Genomic DNA, 25,281 nt, shown 5'->3' on the forward strand with positions numbered 1-25,281 from the left:
CGCGTTGAAGTAACTAATATAGTCGTTGGGGTCGGTCTTCCCTTCATAAACCTCAAAGGAAGGTGGTTTGAAGCCTCAGGGGAGCTCGGCCCTGATGATCTTGGTAGTGAAGGGGTGCTGGCAGGGCCTGAAATTCTCTTCGGGGATGGCCCCCTTCTCTAGGGCTTCCAACTTGGTATTGATCTCCCTGACCTTACAGTCAAGCTCACTTTCCACGACCTGATTTGCCATCGGCTCGACCCTTCTATTTCTCTTGTTCACTTCTTATCGGTTCTCTTGCCTAACTGACCTTTGTAGACTAACCCACGCAGTACGCGCATCTAATTTCTTGGTACGGCTTTGTTCGGTTCTGCCATGGGTCTCTCTGGGTGTTGAGATCGATGGCTTTAATATGCGAGAAGGGTTAACCCAAGCAAGCAGGTCTCTGGTGCGAACGACCCCTGGAAGGGGATGCTCCTTCGGGAGGGGTGAGATGACCCAGCCTGGCTTTTGATCCTACATACCTCCTCCTCTCGTGGGGCTCTCTCATCTCCTCGCATTGGCCTTGGGAGGACTGGTAGTGGGGGTGGCACCAGCGCCACAACGGGTGTAGGATTGGCTATCCTTACTGCTTGCAATTCTCTGACTACTTCCCTGAGGAAGTCATTCTACTGAAGAACCTATCGCTGCAAGTCGTGGATCTGGCCCACTGTGGCCGGTGCATCTGGGTTCATGCTTACTGGGATAAACCCCTCCGGCAGTGGAGGTGGGGGTGGGAGAGCTCCCACACCCTAGGTGGCCTGAACACCTTCTGGGACTATGCTTGGTCCAGCTGTCACTGTTTAGGAAGCTGCTCACGAATGCTCTGGCCAGCTCTGTGAAGCTTCTTATGGAGTTGGGCTTTAGTTTAGCGAACCAGAGCACCGTCGGTCCCTTCAGGGAGGTTGGGAAAGAACGACATGACATGACGTCAAACTTGCCGTATACCGTCATCATCGCGTTGAAGTAATTAATATAGTCATTGGGGTCTGTCTTCCCTTCATAAGCCTCAAAGGAAGGTGGTTTGAAGCCTCAGGGGAGCTCGGCCCTGATGATCTTGGTAGTGAAGGGGTGCTGGTTGGGCCTGAAATTCTCTTCGGGGATGGCCCCCTTCTCTAGGGCTTCAAACTTGGTATTGATCTCCCTGACCTTACGATCAAGCTCACTTTCCACAACCTGATTTGCCATCGGCTTGGCCCGTTTATTGTGCCTGTTCACTTCTTATCGGTTCTCTTGCTTGACTAACCTTTGTAGACTGACCCACGTAGTGCACGCATCTGATTTCTTGGTACGGCTTTGTTCGGTTCTGCCATGGGTCTCTCTGGGTGTTGAGATCGATGGCTCTAATATACGAGAAGGGTTAACCCGAGCAGGCAGGTCTCCGGTGCGAAAGATCCCTGGAAGGGGAATGCTCCTTCGAGAGGGGTGAGATAACCCAGCCTGGCTTCTAGTCCTACGTACCTCCTCCTCTTGTAGGGCTCTCTCATCTCATCGCATTGGGCTTGGGAGGACTAGTAGTGGGGGTGGCACCAGCGCCACAACGGGTGTAGGATTGGCTGTCCTTACTGCTTACAATTCTCTGACTACTTCCCTGAGGAAGTCATTCTGCTGAAGAACCTATCGCTGCAAGTCATGGATCTGGCCCACTATGGCCGGTGCATCTGGGTTCTTGCTTACTGGGATAAACCCCTTCGGCAGTGGAGGTGGGGGTGGGATAGCTCCCACGCCCTGGGTAGCTTGAACACCTTCTGGGACTATGCTTGGTCCAGCTGTCATTGTGAGTGACGATCGGGGCCTTGTCATCCCTCCCGCTACTGCTGCCAGTGGTTGGGACCCAGCTACGGCTGTTGCAGCAGCCTGTAGCTGGGATCCAGCTGCTGCTGCTGCCTAGCGTGCAGTTTGCTTCCCTGCCTGTCCCCCGCCGCGAGTGCTCTTCATTGTCCGGCGGGCTACTGGATTCTCTATAGGCTGGGGAACCTCGGGATTGGTAGGAACCACGTTCTGTTCGTCAGCCATTGTTTTCGGTTGGTTTGTAGAGCTTTGGGAGGCTTGCGATCGTCGTTCCCACAGACGGTGCCAATCTATTGCTTCAAGAACTATGCCAGAGCGACCTGTTCTTGCAATACGGAATTAGCAAGAGAGGGTCGGACTATTGCAGGTGTCTCCACTCCGATGCCTAAGTCAGAACTCTTAGCAATAGATAGTGATATATGAAATCAGATGATTGTGGAAGGATTTTACCCTATTATTTATAGATGATGGTGGGCAGAGATGTACCCTAATAGGAAGGTAGAATCCTAGGCGTGGAGTGAGAGATTTGAGGAGTGATTTTAGGGATAAAGTTGATCCCTTGATCCCCTTGCGCCTTATTAGGTGCCTCATGGGCAATAGTCTCGAACCACATGGATTCCTGGCTTGTCCCTTTTAATGGAGTGTGGTGTTCGGGTGGTCCTGATGAGGTTACCCCTTCCTCCTGCTGGGTGGTCCAGGCTCTCGGTCAGGTCATCCTCATAAGAGGGTCCATCTGGCGACCCCTTGCTATCATGGCGTGGTCTAGGGCTGCGCACGCGTTCTTTGAGGTCTTATCATACGGTCGGTTCACCTTTACCCTACTCGACCTCAGCCCGTTTGTAGCACTCATATCAGTCTCTTATTGGTTGATGTTTCTTGACATATCAAAACCCTATTAATATTAACTTATAAAGGGAGTACATATACCCGGTCCATGAGGCTCCCACCTGTTACAACCGTGCTCAAACCAGTACTAATTTAAACTTTATGTGTATATGTGGAGGTTGTGCATGCCAGTGACCTCTGGGCCATAACAATCAAACCAACACACAAAATCCTTGATCGAAAGACAGGTGAACCTGTGGAAAAAAGGTTCCTTGATAGAGAGTTGGGAAGGTTTGTCGACTATGGAAGATTTGTTGATCTCCCTCCGTACGTAAGCGAATGGACTGAAGAAATCCGTAGGGAATGCCTGAGACCCACTTTCTCGGATGATTGATGGTAAGTAGCTTCACCTCACCATACACGTTAACTAATGGCATGTGATGCATATAAATCATAGAAATTATGCATATATGTATGTGTGAGTGTACTGGAGAAAGTCCCCGGTTAATCAAAATTGAAATGAGTAGTGGTGGTGGAGGTGGCGGTGGTGGTAGTGGTGATGGTGACAGTGGTGGAGGTGGAGGTGGCAGTAGTGGTGGAGGTGGTGGTTGCGTCGATGGTGGTAGTGGTGGTAGCGGTTGAAGTTGCATTAATGGTGGTGTTTTATTTTGAACATGAAATTACTGCTTTGCCCATCAAATAAGCATGTGCTCATTAAAGAGCAACTCCCCCCCCCCCCTTATTTCTTTCTTTTATTTCTAGGACACTTCTTTTTTTCTATTTCTCAGCAACATTTTTGTCACAATTTATTTCCAGGAACAAAAAAAATGAACCTGTGTTAACAAACAGGTGCTCGCTTGATAACCTTACAGGTGTTTCTGTTCTGGTTATGTGCTGGGAAACAGCAGAACATTTTTTTCATTTTTTGTGCTGAGAAACCGTTTTGACACGCTTGGTAAACTTGTTCTGGAAACGTTTCTGTTCTTTGAATCTCGACTCTGTTTGTGACCCACTAGCGACTACCCTTAAGAGTTCTCGGGAGCTTATGTGGGGTGGTGTCATGAGAAATCTTACCCAGATGTACCCTAGTAGTCAGCTTCCTGAGAAGCTCGTAACCAACATTCAGAAGCATTTTGATTCTTTACCCTTCAGGTTGAAACTGATTAAAACATTTCAGTTTGATTCTATTTCTAGTTTTTTCATTTTAATTTTTAGTTCATTCATGGTTCTTTGGGTTGTCGTATACAGATATGCTCAGTCGGGATGTGACATGAAAGAGGTCTTTCTTCACATTAAATTAATAGAGCAGGCAGCGATCGACGACTACCCTGCGATTTTGATTCAAGAATTATCCGATGAGGATACCCAAGGATCTGTTTTAAAGCTCACATTCGCCTGTAACTCTTCGATTTCGTGGCTCACCTTGTCTGAAGCACTAGATAGTGTGGTCATTTGCTACAAGAAAATCCAGATCTTTGAGAAGAAGGGTTTTACTCTTGGGGTCATTCTTGTTCTAGTTCAATCTGGCCAAGAGAAACAATTCAAGATCAGGATTCAGAGTGCCCTGAAATCTGCCCTGAAGCCTATACCGGCCACCATGAAGCTCCCATTTGGTCTCTGCGGGTGCTAGGAGGAGAATACTAGGGGCCAAGAAATAGTTGAGACTGACGATGAGAAAGATGAACAGAGTTACGGGAATGGAGCTGTGAACTCGAACCCTAAGTTCCAGCTCCCTAATCCACTGCCTTCGTGTGAGAGCTGCGTTTTAGGTTTGGATTTTGAGACTTTTATCGAGAACAAGTTTGCAAATTTGTGCTGAGAAACGACAGAACATGTTCAACATGTTCTGTCAAAAGTCTTCTAGGGAGCATAAATTTTGATTTATGTTTCAAAAAATAGTCACAAAAAACACTTCGTTAACAAACGGTTTTGCGGTGTTTTTCCGTTTCTCAGAATGGAAAAACACCAGAAACTGTTTCTGGTAAGGTTATCAAGCGGGCACCAGATTTCTCTTATTTTTTTGTTCTCAAGAACAAAAAAAAACAGAGAAATAGAGAAACAGAAGTGTTATCATGCAGGCCCTTGTAATCTGAGCTTAGTGTATCAGCAATCTAATTGAGCTCAATCTGGTCTACCCTTCAAGAATTATATTTTCTTATCCAATCTGGGCTAAAATCTAGATATTCTAGATTTGACGGTTCCTGATTATCATCATTCTAGCACATCATTTTTGTGAGTCATTTAGCTCACCAAGTAACCTTCATCGAAGGCCATTCTTGTCACAAATCCAATTATAAATGTTTCCCAACTTGTTTCGGGGTCCAGTTTAGGCCCATGATCTGACTTGAAATAACCATATTCATTGGTTCTCAATCTGATTTCAAGGCCCATCTCATTTAAATTTATTTTTTGGGGTTTCACTTAAATCTGATTAGATTATAATAACATTCCTGGATTATATGGAGTATCATATTGATTTTCAATCCGAAATTGAATCTATCATTACTGCATTGTTTTGATAAGGTCCATGATTAAATGCTTCTGAATTCATGAGCCCAATAAATCTGGACACCAGACCCATAATTGAATGATTAGGATCCTATGATTAAGCCTTAATCTTTTAGGATGCAATGCCAAATGGAAGAATTAGATTACCCTAGGTCAAAATGTTCAAATCAAGTAATCAGACTTAATTTAATTTTCAATTTCGATTTTGGTGTGAATTTGGTCACATGGCTTCAGACCATACCCATGTAGTAATACAATATTTGGGCCAAGCTTCAAATTGAACTAGACCCACATCATGATGTGAGTATTGATCCATTCTGGGTGTTGACTCATGTGGTGATCCTGTCATGACATGTGACTTTGGGGTCCATCAAAGGCCACTAAAACTCTCGGTCCAGTTTTGGTTTGTTCATTATTCAGATCTGATGGTTATGTCATTCTCTTAATATTCGAATCCAACTTTAGATTTTCTTCTACCTATTTCGGTAAAGGCCTGGTCAGGCCCATCACTTTTTATTTTTAAATACTTTCTTTCATCTTGTTTTCAAAATATCTTTAATCAAAACCCAAAAAGATTTTCATTTCAAAAATTGCTTCTTTATTTTACAACCAATTAGTGAATGGTTGGGTTTCCTTGTGATCTTTAACCTAAACTATACGGCTTATATCAATGTTGGCCTTTGGACACTTCTAAACGAACTAGGTTTCGAGTGGGCTCGTTGGCCTTGGAGATTTCGACCTCCAAATCATTTCGGATTTAAAGCAAGTCGATCAATAGCACAGGCATCGATCTCTAGGCTTCCAATCAGGTTTTTTGGTGACACTTAATTGGGTTCAAGCACGAACCCAGTCGGTCCTTTTCATCAAAGCGATCTTCTTTTTAATAAAGCATATCATGTCATCTAGTGTCGGCCCAAGTACGAACGAGCCCAATCGGTTTAGAGTTGAGTCGTTATCCGAGTCATCCAATATTGGCCAGCCTCAATATTTGGATTTTCTTAAGGCCATACATCCCAGCTTGTCAATACAAGTTGGGTCATCTTTTAGTCTATTTGATTTCTGTCTTTAATTCTTTTATGCTATTTTTGTCTATCCGATCCAAAGTACATGGTGACCCATGTATAAGCCTTACTAAAGTGTATGGGTTAATAAATTGGACCAAGTTGGGATATGGACGTGTGAGCTCGGTCACCCAATGCCCTTCGATCGATTGTCTCGAGATGGCCAAGCGGAATTTGGTCCGGCCCGTCATCCGACCTCTCATACCATGATGTATATTTGTAGCCTTGATTTGTAAAATGCATATTTGATCTGTTGTCTCTTGAACTTGTCTATGTAATCTTATTCATGACTTGTTATTATCATTACTTCATTACTTTCAAACATTAAGATAGAAAAACATAGTAACCTAGCTTAGGATGGCACATTACAATAGCTATATAATTAGCCTAGGAAAAGTGCCTTATTTTAGAGAATTATTCAGGGTCTAGCAGACAAGCAATAACAGGGAGACCGACCTTTTGGTCGGGCAGGTTGGGTGCCTAATACTTTCCCAACTTGTAACTTCACACCCACCCAGAGTTCTGGGTACAGTCCAGATGCCTTATCCATTTTTCGAGTCATTATTCTTCTCTCTTCTAAAAGAAGAGAGATATTTTTTGGGTCCTAGGCACTTCACCTAGGTGGCAACTTCCCCCTTTCGGCATTGATAGAGATCCTCTTGTGATATCAGAGCGGTCCATCTAATAGGAAATTCCTCTAACGTTGCGTATGACCACGCGATATGATCCCAGTTTATTCCTTGGACTTAGGGGACGCTTGTCCTCCAAAAATCTCATCAGGTTTGGGACTATGTCTCTACAAACATGCTTGTGGATATCCTTCAAAGCAAATTAACCTCATGTGCAGCACACTTTGTTCTATATATATGAGACCATTTTCCAATTAACATATCACCACAACAATTATAATTAACACCATTATCTGAAACAAATTACACAACATGTTTTGGTCCAATTGTTTCAATGACATTAAAAATTTTCTCTAAAAAGAAATCCAGCAGTTATACTATTTGAACCACATTCAATGCATTTCAAAAATACAATCCCATCAAGAGAATATGCTATCACATTAACCCAAGACCCCTTCTTTAGGTCAGTCAAAGAATTAGACATAATCGCGCAACCTGTGGTATTTTCGGCACGATAGAAAAGGCGATCCAAGCTCTTCCTCTCACTGTGGGTTGAGAGGAAGAAGAGTTGCAGGAGGAGTAAAGATCTGATTTGGGGAAGAAAGAAAAAAATGCGGCTTTGGGGATTTAGGGTTAAAGTGTGTATTTTGGGGTTTGGGTTTATTTTAGTAATCCAACTCGGATGGGTGGATGTGATTTGGTTTTGATTTTCTCCCTTAACCCTTGTTTTAATTCAAATTTGAATTTAATGATAAACCTATTGTTGGATTGCCATTAATAACACGTGGCGGGCCTGGGTTTGTGGGCAGCACAATGGCCGCATATGAGCCAGATCCCTATCACAGGGATGGTTTAAAGAACAATGGCTTTACTATTTTTGCCGAAGTTGATGGAGAATATGTTTTTCGAGAATTTAACAGAGTTTCAATTCTAGTTGTTTGATTGGTAATTGTTTGCATACACAAATTTGTATAATTATTTTGTTTAATCACATGATTTATGTGTTCTTCTCTACAACTATCATTCGTATAATTTTTATTCTTATAAGGAGCTGTTTTAGTTCCATGAAGTTCCATGTTAGCTTCTGGAGGATAAATGACTTTAATTTCTTTACCATCTTTTAAGGTAAAAATTCTGAACAGAGATTCTATAATATTTAACTCCAATTCAATATCAATTTCCAAATATTTGAGAAGCCATTAAAAGAATTGTATATTAACTCGATGTTGTAACATAAAGTCACACTATAATTTATGAATCTTCTCCCTTGTTTTGTGATATTAGTAAAATACCATTCACAATATTCTTTATTAATGTCGGAGGAAAATTCTCTCATTAGTTATTTCTTATTTATTTCGAAAACCTTTTCTAAGACATTCAAATGAAAGTTCATATCGGATAAAGTTGGATTCATCTCAGTTCCATCTTGAGATTCTGAAGGAGATACACTATCAAATTTATATCGAGGATGTTCTATTTTAGTAGTTGAAGAAGATACTCCTATTAATTTTGACGTTTTCTTACTAGATTTTTCAAGTTCAGATTGAGGAATTCATGAACATGAGGCCCTTGAGCTTTTAAAGGATTCATTGTTTAAATACCTTCTGGAGGACAACTGGATTTCTACTTCTCTTGTAGAATGCTCTATTATTCAATCTATTATCTTGTTAGATAATTGCTTTGGTTTAGACATTGCCTCAAGCTTCCAGAGTTCCGGGTTATGGGTAAAGAGTTTTTAGCCCATCTAATTATTCTTGAAAACATCACATTAGCTCTTTCTAAATTGGCCTGAAATAAGGTTGTTTGACATATTGTATCTATTCGCTTAGCATTATGTGCTAGAGTAGTCATAACCTTATAGCATATCCAATATATTATGGCTTTATTTTGAGACCCTACTAACATGTGAAACCCATTAGTTTTCACATTTAATGCTACTCCTCTCAAGATGTTTGGGTCAGATATAGACATGGGGGAATTTGGGTAAAAGTTGAACTATATTAGTCATTCACTTCAATTTGACTCTATTTGTCTAAACATAGAATCTGTGAATCCTTCATGTCTCGTATCTCTAACCACTGCTAAGTGCTAAGACTGAGGTATTTAGCCCCAGCCTTGTCAAAGGTTTTAAGGCTATCTATATTAAACCAAAATAAATATATTTTTATTCTCTGTAAATGGTCTGAGATCAACCTTTGTGATACTAGTAGTTATTCAAACTGGTCTTCCACAACTGATAAAATTTTCTCAGATGTTTTATAACATAATCTGATTTAAATTGAAAACTACCTTTTTAATAAACATCATAAATGTTTACCTTAGGAATATTCTAATTTGTTAACTATTTTTCAAAATCTCTAACTATTAATTCTATCTGATTATTTATAGACAAAAGAATATCATCTGAATTAGATGAACGTCTAGAGATCGAGCATTCGAGCGAAATATATTAGCCATTTGTACCCTACCTTCCTTTTGGTATCTATCAATACGCGAAACAATCCTCAACAAAAGCCCTTTATTCATCTCCAGACATGGGCAACTTAAGGCCAACATACGATTTGGGTGATACTCAGATTTCAACAAAATGACTTATTTGCTTAACTGGTTTCCTCTAAGCAACTTGCTGTGAAATACGTCTCAACCGTTGATCAACTCGCAGATGTTTTTGCAAAGCCTCTCTCAAGTCTCAATTATACGTCATCGAGAGCTCATCTCCAAATTCACCATCACTCATCGGACGCTGGCTTTGAGGGGGGGGATGTTGGAGGATAGTTCCATGATTAGTCAAGTTGCAATAGTATCACATGCGACGGTTATTAGTTGTAACAACTTATCCAATAGGTAGTTACTAGTTAGTTGTCTTAGTCTTGTAACAGAGAAGTTCATCTCTGTTATATGTATATAGGTTCATATATGCTAATATCAATACGAAGAAAAACTAATCTCAATGATTCATCAACATAGTTTTCCACAAAAATATCCAAGACTTCTCAGCTCTATCAATATATGATTTGGTTGAATCCTTTATAATTTACCCCTCTCTTCTTAAGCCTGACAAATAGATCCTCACTCCTTTGCTCACTATAATGTTCGATTTCATTTGGATATTTAGGAATGATGATGTTGAGATAGGCTAAATTACCCGATAGGGGTAATTTAGTTCTTTGGTTTTATTATTTTTATCTTTTATTTTTATTTCCTTTTCTGTAATTTTTCCCATTGACCGATCTCTATTTGGGATTCCTAGTTGTAATGGGAATTCCTAATAGGAATAGGCAAGGGGGGCATTCCTACTTTGATTAGGAATAAGTTGTATTCCTACTTTAAGTAGGAATAAGTTGTAATTCTGGATTGTTATAAATAAAGGGGTTGGGTGATCAATTAAGACACTCAAGCATTCAGTTCTACAGGGCTTCTAACATGGTATCAGAGCAGAATCTGATCTAAGAAGCAGTTCTCAAGTTTTTTCTGGTTTTTTTTCTCCCCCTCCCACGGTTTATGGTTTCTCCCTTCTCCACCACTCTCGGCTCCTCTCTTTTATTCAGAGCAGCACCTATGAGGTGATCTAATGCAGATTTAGATGCTGCCCTTGCATTCACCTCATTGAAGATTGCAGATTACTGGTGTTGCCTACTGCCGACAGGTTCCCTCCACCATTGGAGATCGAGTTCTTCCCATAAAGCTGAAAATCAATTTCTATTTTTTTTGGAGATTGGTTCCTGCTATCCTTGGCACACACCTCTTCCTGTTTGAAGACTGCAGTATTAAATCAAGCCAAGACAGATTCAGCTCTGTGATTTCTCTCCAAACAGCCTTTTTGCCCTAATTTTTTGCTAAAATTAGGGCTTCTTATTTGCTGGTCAGAATCAGCTCATTTTTGGAGGACTTCTTCCCCACTACTAGAGGATCACTCGATCTATCTTTTAGCCTATTCTGATGGCTGAAAGTGTTGCAACTTCAAGTCACTCGATTCAGTTTTTTTTTTAAGATCTGTGTTTTTCAAATTAGTGGATCGATTTCTGCCTAGCTGAATTATGGGTGACTCAGAGATGACTACTACTACTTCTGGAGGAGATGGTCAGATTAGGAATGACTTTCTTCCCTATACTGCTGCCATTAAGCTTGATGGTACGAATTATTTGATTTGGGCCAGATCACTATCCTTGACTGTGGCTGGTAGGGGACTCACTGGCCATCTCACTGGCACCACCAAACAGCCTACTGAAGAAGGTGATGCCCGTACTAAATGGGCTGCCAATGATGCTATAGTGATGTCATTTGTTTTGAATTCTATGACCACTGACCTCTACAGTCAGTATCTGCTCCTTGACACTGCTACTCAGATATGGACTACTGTCAAGGGAACTTATGGTCGTTTAGGTAGTGGTGCTCAGGTTTATGAAATCTGGAAGACAGTCCAAAATACTACTCAAAAGGAGATGTCTGTCACTAAATACTATGCTACCCTCAAGTGTTTATGGCAGCAATTGGATCACTATGTTCGGTTTCAACCTACTACTACTACTGACATTATTGCCTGTCACTCTTATGTTGATTAGTTTCGGGTCTATGATTTCCTGGCTGACTTTAATGATGTTTATAATCCTATTCGGGTGCAAGTTCTTGGTCGGGTTCCTTTTCCCACTTTAGAGGAGACCTTTTCTTATGTTCACAGTGAAGAGACACGAAGGGTTGCCATGATGATCACTCCCAAAATTGAGAGATCAACCTTACAGACTACTGGCTCCACCCAGATATTTCTTCTGGACAGTGTTGCTGCTACTACTACTGCCAAAGAGCCTGTGAAGTGTGATCATTGTCACAAACCATATCACACTAAGGCTCAGTGTTGGAAATTACATGGGAAGCCTACTGATTTTGAGGCCAAACATGGTCGTGCTAAGCCTAAAAATAAAGCCAATCACACTGAAAATGTAGCTCCAACTCCCACTGCTGACATTGGTTTCTCCCAGGAAGAACTCCAGGCTCTCCGGCATCTATTGAACACATACGCTGCCTCTACTACATCTGCTGCCAATTCAAGTTCCTTCTTTGCCCCTACAAGTATTTCTTTTGCTGGTCATTGTGCATCAGTAGTCTCCACTCCTTGGATCATAGACTCCGGTGCTACTGATCACATAACAGGTTCTTCCAGCCTCTTTATACATATTCTCCTGCTTCTGGTAAAGATAAAGTCAAAATTGATGATGGGTCCCTCTCCTCCATCTCAGGGAAATGATCCATTGGTTGTTCTCCTTCTCTTACACTATCATCTGTGTTGCATATTCCCAAGTTTACCACTAATCTTCTTTCCATTAGCAATATCACCAAATCTCTGAATTGTAAAGTAACTTTTTTTTCCACTCATTGTGTTTTACAGGAACTGAACTTGAGGAAGACGATTGGATCGGGTAAAGTGCATGGCGGATTGTACCTGCTTGATGGAGACCCTGCATCTACCCAAGCTTTGCCTTCTAGGCTCTGTCACCCGACATCTTTCTCTTCTGAATTACACAAATGGCATTCTAGACTAGGTCATCACCCTTTAGGTACTTTATCCACTTTATTTCCAGCATTAGTTAAAGATTATAATAAGGAAGATTTCTTTTGTGAGCCTTGTGTCTTGGCTAAACAGACACGTTCAAATTATCCCATTTCTAATAAAAGATCTTCTTCCTTATTTCATGTTGTTCATACTGATGTGTGGGGTCTTAGTAGAAAAGTTTCTCTTTCTGGTCATCTGTGGTATGTAACCTTTATTGACTGCTATTCTAGGTTTACTTGGGTCTACCTTATGCACACAAAAAATGAAGTGTTTTCAGCATTTTCAGCATTTTCACCAACTGGTTAAGACCCAATTTAATGCCACTCTTCAAATTTTGAGGAGTAACAATGGGACAGAGTATATAGAAGGCCAGTTCCAAAAATACCTTGCTGCCCATGGAATCCTCCATCAGACCAGCTGTGTTGATACTCCAGCCCAAAATAGGGTGGCTGAGAGGAAGAACTGCCACCTCTTGGAGGTGGCTAGAGCTCTTCTGTTTGCTCACAATGTCCCTTCTCTTTATTGGGGGGATGCTGTCCTTACTGCAGCCTATTTGATTAATAGGCTACCCAGTCGGGTTCTAAATTCCAAACCCCCTGTTGAGCTATTACTTGGCTCTTCTTCTTTTATCCTTCCCCCTAGGGTCTTTGGCTGCGTTTGTTATGCCAGGGATACAAAGTCCCCTGGTAAACTTAAGCCACGTAGTCTCCACTGCATTTTCTTAGGTTGCTCTGCTACACAGAAAGGGTACAAATGCTATTACCTTCCATCCCGCTGGACTTTGGTCAGCATGGATGTCGTGTTTCATGAAAATGTTTCCTATTATGTATCCCCACTTCTTCAGGGGGAGAGTGTTAGTGAAGATGTGCTGACCACAGGCTCTCCACCTCCACTCCAGTTTGTTTACAATGAGTCTGAACCAGTTCAGCCTGCTCCTAGTACTTCCACTGAGAGATCCCTATACAGGGGGAGACCATCTTTATTCAGGGGGAGCAAATTACCCCAGTCCAGACTCTTGTCCAGAGGACTATTAGTGAATTTTAGAGGAGGATTGATGACAGTAATGTGAAGACCTATGGAAGGAAACATAAGCAGGTTCAATCAATTGTTGCTCCAGTACCCATCCAATTGCCGAACCCGGATCCAGAACCTGCCTCTCCACCTGATAATATGTCTTCTACTGAATTATCTATTGCTCTTCGTAAAGGTGTCAGGACTTGCACTCAGCATCCCATATCTCATGTTGTTTCTTATGACTCCCTTTCCCCATCCTTTCATGCTTTTGTTTCCTCTCTTTCTTCTGTTCGTATTCCTAACAATTGGCAAGAAGCTCTTTCAGATGGAAAGTGGAAGGCAGCTATGATGGAAAAAATGGAGGCCTTGAAGAAAAATAACACATGGGAGCTTGTGGTTCTTCCACCTGGGAAGAAAACCGTTGGATGTAAATGGGTGTTTGTGGTGAAATAAAAGGTGGATGGCACTGTGAATAGGTATAAGACACGACTTGTGGCCAAGGGGTAAGGGGTTCACTCAGACATACAACATTGATTACCAGGATACCTTTGCACCTGTTGCAAAATTAAATACTATTCGTGTGTTATTATCTTGTGCAGTCAACCTTGGATGGGATTTGCAGTAGCTAGATGTAAAAACTGCCTTCCTAAATGGAGCACTGGATGAGGAGGTGTATATGGACATTCCACCAGGGTTCTCTTGTGACAAAAACCAAGGAAAAGTGTAGGCTGAAGCGTACACTATATGGGCTGAAGCAGTCACCACGAGCATGGTTTGGCCTATTCCACAATCTCAAGATTTTTGTGGGCTATAAGTAAAGTAATGCTGATCGCACACTCTTTATAAAGAGGATTGGTGAAAAACTCATTGTTCTTATAGTCTACGTTGATGACATAGTGGTTACTGGCAATGATGGTGATGAGATCAGATGGTTGAAGACCTTCCTTGGACAAGAATTTGAGATTAAAGATCTAGGGAAACTACGATACTTTCTTGGGATTGAAGTGACCAAATCTTCTAAAGGCTTTTTTCTCTCCCAAAGGAAGTATGTCCTAGACTTATTGACTGAAACCGGGTTGTTAGGCTGCCATCCTTCAAATACTCCTATGGTCCTACTGTTCGGCTCAAGGAAAAAGAGGGTGAGCCTGTTGATAAAGGTCGGTACCAAAGACTTGTCGGGAAGCTGATTTATCTCTCACACACTCGTCCTGACATTGCTGTCACCGTGAGTACTATGAGTCAGTTTATGCATGATCTCTACTCTTCTCATATGGAGACTGTTCTTCGTATCTTGCACTATTTGAAGTAAGCTCCTGGAAAAGGAATTCTTCTGTCTGCACATGGTCACCTACGGATAGAAGCATACACTGATGCTGATTGGGCTGGTTCTATGGATTGCAAGTCTATTTCTGGGTATTGCTCCTTTGTAGGTGGAAATCTTGTCACATGGCATGGCAAGAAGCAAAATGTAGTTGCTCATTCTAGTGCCGAAGTTGAGTTTCGGGCTATGGCACAAGGTATTTGTGAGTTACTTTGGCTTAAAGATTTCCTATAAGATCTGGGTGTTCCTATTCGTCTTTCTATGATGTTGTACTGCGACAACAAGGCTGCAATCAACATAGCACACAACCCAGTACAACATGATCGTACCAAGCATGTTGAGGTGGATAGGCATTTCATCAAGGAGAAGTTAGAAGATGGGTTGATTTGTATTCCCTTTGTGACATATGCTGATCAACTTGTTGATATCTTCACCAAGGGATTATCTGGGAAATTGTTTCATCCCAATCATCGATAGAACCAAAGACTTAGGCATTGAGTATTGTTGACCATACTTTTTTTTTTTTTTTCAGGCATTAAGGCAAAAGTTTTTTTTTCTCAACCACAAACTCTATTTCTACTCTACTACTGTTCTCTGAATGACATGGTGGAGCATACACCAGACACCCAAATACTTGGTAGCTTCGCTTTTTGCATATATCCATAGAGACTTTGAGACATTGATGCAAGAGTTTTTTGAGTTTCCTTCCAAGGAATTTCGATCAAGTCACCTTGCTTCATGAGGCACAGTGCCCTGTCTAGTCCCAAGGAATTCCACTTTCTTTTCTGTTCCTTGTTTTTTTTCTTTTTTTTTTTCATTCATTTCCACTTTCATGCCTTGCCTTGCCACAAACAACTTGGTCTCAACTACTTGCCAAAAGATCAGAGGGTCCATAAAACACATAGAGGAAACTAACCATCAAATGAAATAACGTTCATATTTTTAAACTCAATCCCCATCACCGGATACAAACCAATTACCGTCCTTGAAAAGGGATTTTTTTATTATTTCGCATGTTAAGACACCTAATTTCCTCTCTCTCTTGTTTTGCAATCAAAGAGACATATGCACAAAACCAAACTATTGCCACAATCAAAATTCACCAATTAAGCCCAACATCCCCCCCACACTTAATTCATGCAGTGTCCTCAATGCATGCATAAAAGAAAAAAATAAGGACAAGGGAGGAGATGAAGGCGCTTACCAGATATAATAAAAAAAGAGGGTCATGAAGAATGATGAGCTCTACAAAAAATGCTAGGAGCAGCAACAGAAATCTCAATCCATGGCCAATAAATGGAGAAATAGCTTCAGGCCCAGAAAACACTCGACCATGAATTTTAGTAAAACGAGAAATAATATGGAAGTTAAGCACAACTAAGAAATATCCAATAGAAAAATCTATCCTCATGGGACAGTGGAAAATGAAGGCATTAAAACTCAGGCCATAAATCCGTCCCTCCTCTCCCGTTTGTAATGTAGAACACCTATCATTCTTTGAAAAACCAATCAAAAATGGATCATACTAAGCATAAAAAGGATTATGAATAACCTCATCTAAATAATCATAAAAAATTGGAGGTTTACTCAAATCAATCCTAGCAATACAACTATCCACTCTTTGCATAACTTGGTTTGCCAAATAAGGATCATGGAAATATGCTTGAAAGGCATTATGACTGACATTGTCCTCCTCAATAAAATCATCAAACCTAGGAGGTTTGGACAAATCAACATGTGAGACAATGAAATCCTCAAAATGACAATTATCTAAGTTTTCCAAAGAGAGAGGGGGAGATCGAATTTCCTGGGTTTCTATGTTAGCATGAAAATCTGATTCTAAATCAATAAAAACACTAGGCTCACTAAAATCATAAATTTCAGAAAAAAGTTAGACTTCCCCTGGTAGCTCATCAAATCTTTCTTCACTAATATCCTGAGGAGACTCAATCACAACAAATAAATCATCATGAAAAGCAGCTTGTTGGGATTGACTCTCATTAACCTCAAACTGGGGTGGTGGACTTTCAATATCATTAAACAGGGGATGGGGCGGTTCAGCTTGACTAGGTAATATACCCGTTTCCTCCTCTTACACCATGGTTATCAGTTGAGAGAGTTGCTTCTCCATGGTATTTTGGCTCGTTGTAAGAAGGTCTATGTATTTCTCAAGCTCATTCAATCTGGCCTCCTCACCCATATTTTGAAACTCAAGGGGTTGGTGATATGGTTCAAGGAGAGGTGACCCATTGAGATTCAATGGAGGGTTGGGCATTGGAGGACCATACTGACCATGATATTGGAAATTGGGTGGTCCAGCTTGGTTATTCCATTGATCCCACGAGAAATAGGGATGATCACTCCACTCGTGATTGTAAGTGCCAAAAGAATTATATTGAAATTGAGGACTCACATTCTCATTACCATTGCTACCCCCATAAAGATTAGGGCATCCTTCCATAACATGGATAGTCTGGGGATGTGACCAATCAAAATTTCCCGAAAGCCCATAGTTGGGTTGGGGAGCAAAATTGTACTGGGGTGGTGTAAAATTGTTCTCTATCTCACTACTTTTGGCTTCTCTAACCTGTTTAAACATTTCCTCCAAAATCATGGTTGCCTTAGCATAGGTCCATCTTTCCCCCAAAGTCTTATAAGGAAGTGTATCTCCCATTATTCTAAATTAACCACCTATCCCAAATTGAGGTCTCCCATTAAAAAAAGTTTAAAGAAAAATAAAAGACTAGAAAAAAAAAATACTAAAAACAAGAGGGAGCCCAAGGTAGATAGTGCATCTATCCCTCAGAAATCGAAACATGGTTCCAAAGCTGTAAGGTTGCCACATAGGTTGACAGCAAGGGAACCTGTATAGTCTTCACGAGCCACCTACGGGCGACTCCAAATGGATTCTGATATAGGCTGGAGGACTACTATACGTTTATGTTTCCAACGCTCTCACTATGTCGTTTTTCTGTTATCAAGAGTGGTCACCTCCAAAGATAAGTCACATGTCAATCCAAACCACCCAACGAATCAAGGGGCACCAAGATTGGCTGGGTTTGGGCATATGAAAGACTTTAGATTGGGCGCACACTATTTGAAACAGAAGAGAAACAAGAGGAGGTTTTCAAAATTTTTTTTTTGTTTTTTTTTTTTAAAAAGAAAGAGGAGAAAGAGAAGAAACTAAAGCACTTCGAATTACTTAAAAATCAAAAAAATAAAGTGGTCAATAATCTCCCCGGCAACGGCGCCAAAAACTTGTTTGAGTTAAAATAATACCGCAAGCGTACGGGTCAATCGTAGCTACGGGTCGAACACGAGGAGATATACGTCACTCTATTTAATTATCTTAAAAGTAATGCAAAATGAACCAAATCAAAGTGTTAAATTAAACTAATGAAACTAATGAAAATTAATGCATCCTAACTCATAAGCATCTAACAAAATTAAGGGATTAAGTTGGCGTCTTAACACATGAGCATCTAACCTATCAAACTATCGTAAATTGGAAGGAATAACAAAAACGCAGCCACACTTCATAATCACATAAAAAGAAATAAGGGAATAAATAGAGTTTAATCAGTCAGATTCACAGTAGTAAATCTACTGTGAATACCAGTAATTTTCATTGAGTTTAATCAGTCAGACAAGTTTGCATCTGAGATTTATTTTCATTGAAGAGATATCCTTGCCATGTTCTATGGGATGCTAGACTGCCTTTGCATAGTTGCATGTATTTTGGGATTTAACTATTGAGGTATGTCTTTCTGTATACAAGTTGGGTACTTATTTCATCTTCGAAATGCACCCTGCAATATACTTGTTGGGTCTTTAGCTAAATTGATAGAGCACTTGGAACATGAGCATGTCTCAAGCATGTTTTAAGAGGATGGTGCTTCGAATCCACCAAGATCCTTTTTGGATAGTCATACATGATCATGGTGGATGTTTTCATCTTAACTTTAAGTAAATTAATGGCATTTATGTAATAATTCATTAATTTGGTAAAAAGTGTTTCAAAACAGGTTTTACCAAATGGAATTGTGTTGTGTTTTTTTGTTCTAAAAACGTTTATAGAATAAGTTTATCAAACACCATTTTAGAGCCCAGAAACATGTTTCCAACACAGAAACAGGAAAAAAATGATAAAGGTGAAAAACACTTGTTCTGGAACAGAAGCGTTACCAAATGCGTCCTAAGTAGGTGGTTAAATGGATCATGTTTAGTGTAAAAATCAGATTCATGTAATTCTGGTAATCCATTGGAATTAGAAAATCAAACGGTTTTATTAATTTAGAATCACAAATCAACAGAATTCCGATCTGTGCATTTATGCAACCAAACGTAACCTAATACATTGCTCGATTTTTTGTACTATTTTTTTTTTGGTAAGAAGATGTTTTTGTACTATTTAAGTCCTTTGATATTGTTAATATTAAAAAACAAAGTAAAGATGTTATTTCTATTGTCTATAAACGAGTGTCTAAGGCTAGAGTAGAAAAGTGGAGTCTATCAGTATTGAAAGATGTGTGTAAATACTAAGGGTGTCAATTGGGACGATTCTGGGTATTTGGGACGGGACGGTACCGGTACTGGTACCAAAAGTGCCAATCCCAGTACCGTCCCATTTAGTTAAACGGACCAAACCTAGATCCCAGTCCCGATTACTAGCGGGACGGGACGGTACCAGTTCTTAAACGGTTCTAGGCACTGTAGAAAAAGGGAGAAGAAGTTTAATTGTTTCTAACAAGGCTGATTTATTAGTGTTGTGAAATTTTTTCACTATCATGAAATCTAAGTTGTCTAATGCTTTTTATAAAGCAACTTAAATTATGAAATCATAGTTTTACTTCTTCAAACCCCCTAAGATCACCTGTAATAAGCTTCTCATTTTTTTAAATCTAGAGAAGTCCTACAAAATGGAAGAATCTCGTTGTATTTTCTCTTTGATTTTTTCAAACAAAACTCAATTTATCACACGTCACATGGTAGTATGGTATGAAGTACGAAGTGCAAAAAGGAAGAACCTGGTAGATGTAGTTGATCGAGGGAGGAGGGAGGAGGAAGTAGCACTGAAGCAAGTTCTGTGAGGAGAGACTTCAAGCTACGGCTGTTGACCTATTGTTCCTCTTCGTATTCAAAAGGCAATTAGTGAAACCTTAATGTGTCGTAATTCTTATACCCTTTCTTTTTTATTTAAAAAAAAAAAAATGATCTTATATACTCTTTCTTTTTAAACGACACTAGTAGTTTCGGTACCATCTGGTACTTAATTGGTATTTCGGTACTGGTACCTTTGGGAATCCCGTCCCAGAACCGTCCCATCCCATTTATTAATGGGACGGTCCGGTACCGGGTTTTAGCGGGACAGTATTGGGACGGTTCCCTATTCCGGTCCCAAATTGACACCCTTAGTAAATACCTATATCCCATATTAAGGCACAACCAAAATTTTCTTTTTTGGTAGAAAGGCACAACCAAATTTTAACTGTTATTAGGTTTTAAGGCATTTATTGTATAATTAAATTAAATTAAATTAAATGATTACAATAATCTTATTATACTAATAACGATATATGACATATATATGTACGGTGGGCCTAATTTTTCTTGTTTAATTTTTGGTAAGTGGCCCAATTAAATACACGTGAAACGTGTCCTGCATTTGGACCTCCTCTTTCATAAAAAAATGTGGGCTTCCGAAACCTTTAAAAAGAATAATCTTGGAGGTCACCATAGGAGGATGCGTTTTTCATGGTTTCATTTGCAGCACATGTCCAATTAGGCTCATCTGTATGTATTTATATAACAATGGGTAGGATAATATTTTGTCCTGGATACGGTGACGGCCTTCCAATTTTGAAAGAAAGGGTAGTTAAAAGTCACTTTCTAATTGTACACGTGTGATTCTGCCAATTATATTTCCAAAGTATATACATTTTTATCAATTAATCATCCTTCTCATATTGGAATTTAACTTAAGGGAGCATTCTTTGTGGGGGAGTGCAGGGGCACATATGCGTCACAGTCAATGAGAGCGTGCATTGGTTTCTCAAGGATGGGATTTCTACCTTTTATGAGGGGTGGGGTGGTCATTTGGCCTCCACTGTGTCTGGGTGTGGCTTGCAATCCCACATAGAACATTTTTAACTTATTTAATTTAGGGGAAATTGTTCTCTATGGAGGAGCACAAGGGTCACGTGCACGAATTGGGCTCCTTGACGACACAGGGGTACTCCTTAAATCTTGGAATCGAGCTCCTCTATGCTCACAGGGGTGTGCCGCACATCTTGTTGCGTGACACCACAGCTTGCCATATGGATGAGCTATCCTTTGGATGGCCTGGATCGAACTGGGAAAGCTGAATATGGTGTGTACATGATGATTTTTGGATTCTGAAATTCAGATTTTCAGTTCAATGCAAGCTGTCCAAAGGAGAACTCGTCCACGTGGTGAGCTGTGGTGTCGCGCCACAAGATGTGCGGTGCACCCCTGCGCTGTAGAGGAGCCTACTTCCACATCGCGTAGCACCAGAGCTTGCCACATGGATGAGGTCCCCTTTGGATGGTTTGGATCCAGTTAGAAAAGCTGAGTGTGGTGCGCATGCAATGGACATAAGGGTTTCTTTATTTTGAAATCTGGATTTGCAGCTCGATTCGAACTGTTCAAAGGGTAGCTCATCCAAGTGGCGAGCTCTCATGCCGTGACACAAGATGTGCAGTGCACCGCTGCGCCGTAGAGGAGCTCAATCCCATCTGCGCGGTAGCCAATAAGATTTTTGCCTCTTAGGGGGGTGGGGCGGTCATTTCGCCTCCTCTGTGTCTGGTAATCAGTGTCTGTAATCACAGCGTTACACGCATACGTAGCAAACAAACGATCTGATAATCAAAAAGATCAAAACAGAGCGCGCAGAGAGCGAAGATCGCGACCGACCCTTTGATCTCCTTAAAAACCTACTTTTGACCTTACTTGCAGGGTCTGAGTCTCTCTTTCTCTCTCTTTCCTTTGCCTTTCTTTCTTGTAACTTTTATTTTTTATCTCTCGATTTCACTGTTTCTCACTCTCTCTCTCTCACCTTCTATACAAAAAACACCAGATAGATTCGACTGTCGTTTCTTGACTTTCATATTTCCATTACTCTCTCTCTCTCTCTTTCTATCTTTCTGTGTGTCGTCATGATTCCCGCCAATCTATATCTTTCGTTTTGGAGGTTTTAAAACCCTAATCTATTCCCTGTCTTCTTCTTCCCTTTGACACTTAAAGGTAAATCGACGAAACCCTTTCATGATTCAATTTACATTCAACATTTTCACTTTGCTTCTGTTAGAATCCGAATATTTCCATTCTTGGATTTTGGCTGTTTGTAATGCTAATTTTTTTTTTTCTAGGTCACTGTGTTGATTTGGTTGTGTTTGTTTTCTTTTTCTTTTGAGTTTGATGGGTGGATCCTTTTGCTCTGGGTTTGTGTTTGTTGGTTGCAGAGAATAGAAGAGGAACGTGGGTTCGGATTTATGTCCCTCAATCAATCTAGGTCTGAGAAGAGCGAGTCCCAGTTAAGGAAACCTGGTCGATCCGGGAGCTCCGGTCAGCAGAGGAATTTCTCAGCAGGTGGCGGGAGAGGCGGCGGTGGGACCGCCCCTCCACCATCGACTCACTCGTCTTTGTCGGGGAACCGAAGGTGCTCGATTGCTTCTCTCTGTTACCTTTTAGCTATCTTCGTAAAGAGAGCTGTATCGGCAAATTAGGGCTTTTTATATTTCTTCCTGTTTGTTAACGTCTACGTTGGTTGATTCTTTCAGCTTTAAGAAGGTTGGTAATAATGCACCAGGAGGACAATCTAGGGTGAGCACCACAAGTGCGAATTCAGAGTCGAATGCTTCTGCTAAAAGTGCTGTACAGAATGGTGCCCATGTACAACCCCCGTTACATGGTACACAAGCTTTTCTTTTTCTTTTTCTTTATTTGGTTGTGTTGGTGGGTTGGTTGTGTTATTATAAGGCGGTGATGATGTCTGTACTGAGGGAATTAAATCATTGTAATGGTGTTCTTTAGGAGTTTCTGACGCACCGGCCTCACGAGTTCCCACGAAGCCAACTGATTTGGCCCCTTCGAGAAGTACCAGACCTGTTCCAAAGGCTCCAGCATCTCAATCAGCTACGACAGCTCTGGATTCGGTTGCGCCTGCAGCACCTGCTAAAGGTAACTCTATGTAAATTAATTGGGGATTGAGTAAGATTGCATCACCTCATTGTCAAAAGATTTTGCTTTTTCGTGCTGCCTCTGTTGCCCCTGAACTTCAAGCAACGTGTTTGTCCGAGGTTCTAATTTCGTAGAATCTTGTTGTCATAACACCTAATGAATGCTGTTCACAGTTGATGCATTAAAGACATACCCTCTTCAGTTTGGGAGCTTTGGTCCCAGTTTTGTAAATAAAATGCAGGTAAAGTTTTCTTCTATATTCCACCTGGCTATGCTGTGTATGAGTTAATTTTCAATGCCTTTTGGTTTGCATGCTCCTTTTTCTATCTTTGCGTTTCTCTTGGTATGGAAGGACTATATGCCTTTTTTGCTTGTAGATACCTGCACGGACTAGCTCAGCACCTCCAAATTTGGATGAGCAGAAACGGGACCAGGTAAGTGCTTGATGAGAGTCCATTTGGGTTATTATTGAGCTTTTGGTGGGAAGCTTTTTTAAATATATGTTTTTCTTTTTGAGAGGGGAGAGACTTCAGGCTTTATAAAGAGGAGGCAGAAGGGGGGGGGGATCATTTTTTCAATTTATGTATTCTGCAAAACTTTCCCTTTAATATTTTTTATTGAAAAGTTTATGTGCCAACTGTACCAAAAAATCCATACCACTTTTGTTAATTAATAAATGTTTGAATTCAGATGCAGAGAAGCTGACATATCCGCATTTGATATGTCAATGAACTTAGAAAAATGATTGGTAACACTAAATGGTCTTGCTAGTAGGAAAAAGTGAAATGAGTGGTTGGTGTCATCTTTTGCTTGTTTAGGACTAAACCCAATGCTGAGTGTATATTTCTATTCCCTGCATTATCTTAGGAAAAAAAAAAATTTCTCGTATAAATCAAACCACAAAAGAGTTTCTCACTATTACAGGGATATTCTTCTATTATGCAGGCACGGCATGATTCTTTTAAAGCTGTGCCTACGTTGCCAATCCCTACGGTCCCAAAGCAGCAACAATCAAGGAAGGATGTGGGTACTGTTAACCAAGTAAATTCTGCGGATTCCCAACCTCCATCGCAGGGTAAAAAGGATGTTCATGCACAGGTTCCATCTGGACCTTCCACCCCAGCAACGCAGAAGTTGTCTGTCCATACTGTTCCTGGGATGCCGATACCATTTCAGCAGCCACAGGTTTCTGTTCAATTTGGTGCCCCCAATGCCCAAATTCAGTCTCAGGCACCTACTTCTCTGCAAATGCCTATGCAACTGCCAGTGGGAAATTCTTCTCAAGTCCAGCAGCAGGTGTTTGTCTCAAGTCTCCAATCTCATCCATTGCAGCCTCAGGCGATGATGCATCAGGGCCAGAGCCTGAGCTTCCCACCTCAATTGAATCATCAGCTCTCTCCTCAGTTGCAAAACCTGGGAGTTGGGATTGCCCCACAGTTTGCACAACAGCAAGGTGGAAAGTTTGGTGGTCCTCGCAAACCTGTCAAAATAACTCACCCTGAGACTCATGAAGAGTTGAGTTTCGATAAAAGGACAGATTTATATTTGGATGGTGGGTCATCGGGCCCAAGATCACATCCTAATGTGCCGCCACAGTCCCAGCCCATTTCATTTAATCCTTCCCATCATATAAACTACTATTCTCCTATACAAGCAGGCTCTTATAATTCCCCTTCCATGTATTTTCAAGGTCAAACTTCTCTTCCCCTGACTACTAACCAGATGACTCCTGGTTCTGCCTCGGCTAGGTTTAATTATCCAGGCAGCCAAGGTCCTCATACTGTCTCATTTATGAATGCTTCTTCTCTCGTTCCTTTATCTACCAAGGTTGGGCCTCCGGTCCATGGTGGTGCTGAGATATCAAATTTGGAACATGCCAGCGATGCTCATATGCTAGTATCTTCTTCTCCACCAACTTCAGTTCAGGTGACACTTAAGCCATCTTCTGGTTCAATCATAGAAAAGGTTGGATCCTCTATGGTGTCAATTGCTTCGCCCGTTGTGAGCAAGGGTGAATCATCTAAATTGGTGAGGCCACCTGGGGAAGCTAGCTCGAATATTGCACAGAAGGACTCTGACGCAGTTGGTAATGGCTCTGTTCAACCATCAGGTTCTGTCTCTTTACCTGCCTCAACTAAATACATAGATGCTGCATCAGTGCAGAGGCCAGCAACCCCTAGTACTTCTTCGACTACCACTGTCCCTCCTGAGGAGTTGGTATCTACTGCATCCAACACCGAGGGCAGAAGGGGAGATTCTGTCAGAAGATCGGATTCTATTAAGGATCATCAGAAGAAGCCTAGTAACAAAGATCTGCGACATGTGCAACTGCTGAACCAGGTATTATGCTATTTGCTTTTTTAGTCC

At 41.0% G+C, this 25,281-nt stretch overlaps 2 protein-coding genes across 5 annotated transcripts in view; both read left to right on the forward strand.

Annotated features, from left to right (window-relative positions):
* The first annotated feature begins 1,774 nt into the window (after nucleotides 1-1,774).
* Nucleotides 1,775-4,375, forward strand: LOC122652761. The gene is made up of 3 exons (XM_043846608.1): nucleotides 1,775-1,877; nucleotides 3,651-3,786; nucleotides 3,883-4,375. The coding sequence occupies exons 1-3, from the start codon at nucleotides 1,775-1,777 to the stop codon at nucleotides 4,262-4,264; spliced, it is 621 nt and encodes a 206-aa protein (XP_043702543.1). The 3' UTR covers nucleotides 4,265-4,375.
* A 17,424-nt stretch (nucleotides 4,376-21,799) lies between these two features.
* The window catches only part of LOC122671965 (eukaryotic translation initiation factor 4G-like), a 28,417-nt gene continuing 24,935 nt past the window's right edge, over nucleotides 21,800-25,281 (forward strand). For 2 of the 4 annotated variants that reach the window (XM_043869462.1, XM_043869478.1), the window contains exons 1-7: nucleotides 21,800-21,978; nucleotides 22,197-22,393; nucleotides 22,515-22,645; nucleotides 22,768-22,914; nucleotides 23,088-23,155; nucleotides 23,292-23,348; nucleotides 23,860-25,254. In XM_043869462.1, coding sequence (XP_043725397.1) covers nucleotides 22,227-22,393; nucleotides 22,515-22,645; nucleotides 22,768-22,914; nucleotides 23,088-23,155; nucleotides 23,292-23,348; nucleotides 23,860-25,254 — 1,965 coding nt within the window. In that variant the 5' untranslated portion in view covers nucleotides 21,800-21,978; nucleotides 22,197-22,226. Of the gene's footprint in view, nucleotides 21,979-22,196; nucleotides 22,394-22,514; nucleotides 22,646-22,767; nucleotides 22,915-23,087; nucleotides 23,156-23,290; nucleotides 23,349-23,859; nucleotides 25,255-25,281 lie in introns of all 4 variants that reach the window. The other 2 variants (XM_043869486.1, XM_043869470.1) reach the window with 2 other exon arrangements.

The sequence above is a fragment of the Telopea speciosissima genome, chromosome 1 (assembly GCF_018873765.1).
Source record: "Telopea speciosissima isolate NSW1024214 ecotype Mountain lineage chromosome 1, Tspe_v1, whole genome shotgun sequence".
In the NCBI taxonomy this organism is placed as follows: Eukaryota; Viridiplantae; Streptophyta; class Magnoliopsida; order Proteales; family Proteaceae; genus Telopea; species Telopea speciosissima.

Bases quoted from the DNA above. Each gene is read 5' to 3' on its own strand.
- LOC122652761 (XM_043846608.1), top strand. From the start codon at position 1,775: ATGCTTGGTCCAGCTGTCATTGTGAGTGACGATCGGGGCCTTGTCATC. The intron at 1,878-3,650 runs GTAGCTGGGATC...GTGACCCACTAG, and splicing joins TACGGCTGTTGCAGCAGCCT to CGACTACCCTTAAGAGTTCT. The intron at 3,787-3,882 runs GTTGAAACTGAT...TGTCGTATACAG, and splicing joins TTTGATTCTTTACCCTTCAG to ATATGCTCAGTCGGGATGTG.